The following is a 6,000-nucleotide window of genomic DNA, read 5'->3' on the forward strand; positions in this document are numbered from 1 at the left end:
GGTAGCCCAACGGCCAGCCCAGCCCCGGGTAGCCCAACGGCCAGCCCAACCCCGGGTAGCCCAACCCAGGGAATTTCTCACATTTCTCGATTTCCACAAACTGCTTTATTAGCACGTTATGTGCAGAAACATCAAATAGTCATGCACCTGTACGCAACTGCTGAAGGGCAGAGGCCTTTTCATTCCAGACTTTACCTTTTTAGTTTCTGTCATGGTAGAACGCAGAGGAAATAATGAAAAGTCAGTGGCGTTTCCCTTCTATCCACCAATCTGTCCTCCATCCCCACGGTGTGTGTTGTTGCTTTCCTCTTCACCATCATTGTTTTGGTCTCACATGCTGAGTGCTCATTGGTTATTTGCAGTAGTCTTTACCCAACCGCGTTGTAGCACTGCTCATACTACAAGACGCATTATCAAATTTCCTGATATGTCTGAAAATGATCGGGACATCCGACAGGGGTCTAGAGAACGGAACAGCCATCATCCGTGAGTCCTTGACCCGCTCAAACGACGCAAGTCCCGAAGTGATGATCCTAACTCATTGGACTTCACACCGAGCATGAAAATGTGTCCGGGATGGCAAAAACCTGGCGAAATCGTATAGTTTATTCCCGGCATAAATGAATCTGTCCTTGTTAAATGGGTCAGTCAGGCCTTATTAACATCGCAGATAAGGCGATATAAGACGTTCATAGGCCGTGAGTTGGCCAACTTGTTATGATGACTTGAATAGACAGTACATGCTACCGTTCAAGCAATTCAATGACACAAGCAAATATTATGTTTTGGGGGTATACACAATTGACAGCTGCAAGTCACAAAGTCATAAACCCCACCTATATCTAGATATTAAAAAAGGCACGTTTTTGTTTTCATGAATTTTTACGATATAGACCATTTTGACTTTGTCTGTGGTAACTAGTGAAAACACGTTGAAGGTTGTTAGCCTTCCCTGTAGCTCAGTTGGTAGAGCATGGTGTTTGCAACGCCAGGGTTGTGGGTTCGATTCCCACGGGGGGCCAGCAAAAAAATGTATGAAATGTATGCATTCACTACTGTAAGTCGCTCTGGATAAGAGCGTCTGCTAAATGACTAAAATGTAAATGTAGTTAGATGAAGTTATTAGCATAGATGCTAGCGTTAGCCCTCACCTGCACCGCGACCGGAGACGACTTGCTCAACTCCCTCCGTAGGACCACCGACACGGCTTTCTGCACCAGACAACACAGGAGAAGAAGAAAAAAAAAGGCTCTCGTTTTTATCTCATCCGAACAAAATAGGTAATTGTCTACACTTGGATTTAAAGTTAATAAATACCTTCCCGGAACGAAGAAAACACCTCAACGACGCCATCTTTGACCTGTCCTCTGAGCGGGAGGAGCGCCGTGTCCCTGGAAACGGATCAGGTCCAATCAGAGCAGTTCTCTGAGTCCCGCCAGAGATATTTTGTTGAGGAGATGGGCATCTTATTAACTCCCATTACGCAATGGGCCTCGTGGTGCATTCTGGGTGATTCTGAGACAATTCTGGGACAACGAGAAATCTCCTTCAATTGAAACTCAACATTAGCATGCATTTCAAGTGGTACAACAATTTTTTTTTCACAAGATATGAGATAATTAGCTGGTTTTCTGTAATGTAGTATAGCTGTGGTATTGTGACATTATGTACTTTCAATAAAAATATAGACAAGTTTCTCGACTCACCCTGACTTTGAGAAGGGATTGCGTGACGATTGGTTTAGCAACCGAGCGACACGGCATAACAACGGGAATGCGATTGGTCGACCGTCTGCTGGGTGCGGCGTTCAACGTTTTTTGCCAATCAATCACCCTTTGAATTTATATCTCTTCCTTTCTGTAATGTCTCTGGTCAGTCAGGGAATAGAGAACCAATCAGGACCACTCTCATGAAAAGGAAGCGGAAGAACTCGAGCGACTGGGGAAATTCAAGGGCAAGAGCAAAAACTATCATCATCACCCTGTTGCCCTAACCTTAACCCTTACTACGTTTTACCACGAACCGACAGTTAACTTTTGTGTAGCATAGCATGGCACAGCGGTCCAAGGCACTGCATCTCAGTGCTAGAGGTGTCACTACAGACCATGGTTCGATTCCAGGCTGTATCACAACCGGCCGTGATTGGGAGTCCCATAGGGCGGCGCACAATTGTCCCAGCGTCGTCCTGGTTAGGGTTTGGCCGTCATTGTAAATAAGAATTTGTTCTTAACTGACTTGCCTAGTTAATAAATAAATAGCATATATTTTAATTAAATCTGTGTGCATATCTGTCACTTTAGATTACTATGCTGAAGTTTGATGTAGCCCAGACTAGAGGCAGTGATTACAGGTACCACTAGAGGCTGTCTGGGTACTTACATAGAAGGCTCACAGCGCTAGTCATATTTAGGCATCATGATGTTGGACATATTTGGACAGCACACAAGCAGGGTTGGGGAGTAACAAATTACATGTAATCCTTTACATGTAAGGGATTACAAAAGCCGGATAACTGTAATCCGTTACTTTACCAGCAAAAATATTGTAATCAGATTACAGATACTTTAGAAAAAGTAGATGATTACTTCAAGGATTACTGTTAAATTCATAAAGGATGTTTGCGGGGAAAAAAATCGTAGAAACTTCTCTGTTTACTCAGTGACGTTCAAATCACCATTTAAAAAAGGCGCAAGTTTAAATTGGTTCAACCTGAGCGAGTCTGACCACAAGTCAGAGACCACTATAATGACACATCAAATGTGTTTGATGGATCGAGGGAAAAGATCAGGAATAGGCTTTTGTAGGTTACAGTCCAAGCTGTGTCTTCCAATGGTGCGACTGCTGTCGGCATCCAAAGATGATCCAACTTGAATAAACGCTTGGAGGTAAAGGACGACATCAGTGGTTGTAGTCTACAGTGATACGGATACCACTTATTATTCATATCTACATAGCGCATTGATGTGAATCACACTGCTGCTCTCTCATTTAGCTATTAGCGCCTTACGGATTGTGGTTGTTGTGGATACGGCTGTTCACAAATCTAGATGTGTATTTGAACCCAATAATGGTTGAATTCAAGAAGTTTAAGCTGCCTGTCAATCATTGTTTTTGAAACAGGTGGACAGCCAGTGAAAAATGCGCTCTTGCAACAGCTGCATAGTGCAGATCCCAGCCTATAGAATAACAGCTGCATAGTGCAGATCCCAGCCTATAGAATAACAGCTGCATAGAGCAGATCCCAGCCTATAGAATAACAGCTGCATAGAGCAGATCCCAGCCTATAGAATAACAGCTACATAGAGCAGATCCCAGCCTATAGAATAACAGCTGCATAGTGCAGATCCCAGCCTATAGAATAACAGCTGCATAGAGCAGATCCCAGCCTATAGAATAACAGCTGCATAGAGCAGATCCCAGCCTATAGAATAACAGCTGCATAGAGCAGATCCCAGCCTATAGAATAACAGCTGCATAGTGCAGATCCCAGCCTATAGAATAACAGCTGCATAGAGCAGATCCCAGCCTATAGAATAACAGCTGCATAGTGCAGATCCCAGCCTATAGAATAACAGCTGCATAGAGCAGATCCCAGCCTATAGAATAACAGCTGCATAGAGCAGATCCCAGCCTATAGAATAACAGCTGCATAGAGCAGATCCCAGCCTATAGAATAACAGCTGCATAGTGCAGATCCCAGCCTATAGAATAACAGCTGCATAGTGCAGATCCCAGCCTATAGAATAACAGCTGCATAGTGCAGATCCCAGCCTATAGAATAACAGCTGCATAGAGCAGATCCCAGCCTATAGAATAACAGCTGCATAGTGCAGATCCCAGCCTATAGAATAACAGCTGCATAGAGCAGATCCCAGCCTATAGAATAACAGCTGCATAGTGCAGATCCCAGCCTATAGAATAACAGCTGCATAGAGCAGATCCCAGCCTATAGAATAACAGCTGCATAGAGCAGATCCCAGCCTATAGAATAACAGCTGCATAGTGCAGATCCCAGCCTATAGAATAACAGCTGCATAGAGCAGATCCCAGCCTATAGAATAACAGCTGCATAGTGCAGATCCCAGCCTATAGAATAACAGCTGCATAGAGCAGATCCCAGCCTATAGAATAACAGCTGCATAGAGCAGATCCCAGCCTATAGAATAACAGCTGCATAGAGCAGATCCCAGCCTATGGAATAACAGCTGCATAGTGCAGATCCCAGCCTATAGAATAACAGCTGCATAGAGCAGATCCCAGCCTATAGAATAACAGCTGCATAGAGCAGATCCCAGCCTATAGAATAACAGCTGCATAGAGCAGATCCCAGCCTATAGAATAACAGCTGCATAGAGCAGATCCCAGCCTATAGAATAACAGCTGCATAGAGCAGATCCCAGCCTATGGAATAAAAGTGAGGCTTTTATTGCTCAATCTAATTCATGCTGATAAAAACAAAATAGAAGAATATAACTTATAAATGCCTCATGATCTTAGTTCAACTGTCACACTCCACGAGAACCCAACATATAAACTTGTTTTACTCCAACGTTTGTAAACATTGTAAATGTAAACAAACACTGTTTAGCCTCATAACATGGTTAAACCAATCATAGTGATATCATGGATGGTCAGTCCTTGCATCCATAGCTCTGTCTATTAAGTTGAGTGTGGTTACATTTCTCCAGGCCCATCCCTCAGCTTTTTACCAACAGCTGTATATTATCAAGATATCAAAGTGTCACGAACAAAAAGGTCATCAATAGGTCTATAGCAAATGCATCATATGGCATTCATTTTTCATATGTAAATAACAATTTTCAGTAGAGCTCAAAACCATTCCATGAGTGCAGCATTTATTTTTTTAACTGGAATCAATGAGCCCAGTCAGTCCTCCATGACAACACAATCATAAACTACAGAGTAGGGCTGGCTAATAAGTCCTTCGTTTTGGGGTCATGCTCAGGTAAAACAATTTGGTTAATCTATACTTCCATATTTCCAAGTCCTATTCTTGAAGATCAAGGGGTATAAGGCTATAATCAGTAGGCTATAATACTGTAGATTACAGTAGGCTATAGTACTGTAGATTACAGTAGGCTATAGTACAGTAGATTACAGTAGGCTATAATACAGTAGATTACAATAGGCTATAATACTGTAGATTACAGTAGGCTATAGTACTGTAGATTACAGTAGGCTATAGTACAGTAGATTACAGTAGGCTATAATACAGTAGTTTAGTTTATTTACATTAGCTACAGCACATGCAGCAGCTACTCCTCCTGGGGTCCACATAACATTTACAAATACATGACAAACAGTTAGAGACCAAGGATATTAAATTCAATATATATATTACTGTTCAAAAGTTTGGGGTCACTTACAAATGTCCTTGTTTTTGAAAGAAAAGCACATTTTATGTCCATTAAAATAACATTAAATTGTTCAGAAATATAGTGTAGACATTGTTAATGTTGTAAATGACTATTGTAGCTGGAAACGGCTGATTTTTAATGGAATATCTACATAGGCGTACAGAGGCCCATTATCAGCAACCATCACTCCTGTGTTCCAATGGCACGTTGTGTTTGCTAATCCAAGTTGATCATTTTAAAAGGCTAATTGATCATTAGAAACTACTTAGAAGAATCTCAAATATAAAATGTATTTTGATTTGTTTAACACTATTTTGGTTACTACATGATTCCATATTAAATGTATTTATAAAGCCCTTCTTACATCAGCTGATATCTCAAAGTGCTGTACAGAAACCCAGCCTAAAACCCCAAACAGCAAGCAATGCAGGTGTAGAAGCACGGTGGCTAGGAAAAACTCCCTAGAAAGGCCAGAACCTAGGAAGAAACCTAGAGAGGAACCAGGCTATGAGGGGTGGCCAGTCCTCTTCTGGCTGTGCCGGGTGGAGATTATAACAGAACATGGCCAAGATGTTCAAATGTTCATAGATGATTCCATATGTGTTATTTTATAGTTGTGACG

The 6,000-nt window shown here is 42.0% G+C and overlaps 1 protein-coding gene across 1 annotated transcript in view; it reads right to left on the reverse strand.

Annotated features, from left to right (window-relative positions):
- LOC106566255 (pyruvate dehydrogenase E1 component subunit beta, mitochondrial) overlaps nt 1-1,448 on the reverse strand; it is a 43,630-nt gene extending 42,182 nt beyond the window's left edge. Inside the window, 2 exon segments of the mRNA XM_045691994.1 lie at nt 1,152-1,211; nt 1,318-1,448. Coding sequence (XP_045547950.1) covers nt 1,152-1,211; nt 1,318-1,353 — 96 coding nt within the window. The 5' untranslated portion in view covers nt 1,354-1,448.
- Nucleotides 1,449-6,000: the final 4,552 nt, after the last annotated feature.

This window comes from Salmo salar, chromosome ssa12 (genome assembly GCF_905237065.1).
Source record: "Salmo salar chromosome ssa12, Ssal_v3.1, whole genome shotgun sequence".
Classification (NCBI taxonomy): Eukaryota; Metazoa; Chordata; class Actinopteri; order Salmoniformes; family Salmonidae; genus Salmo; species Salmo salar.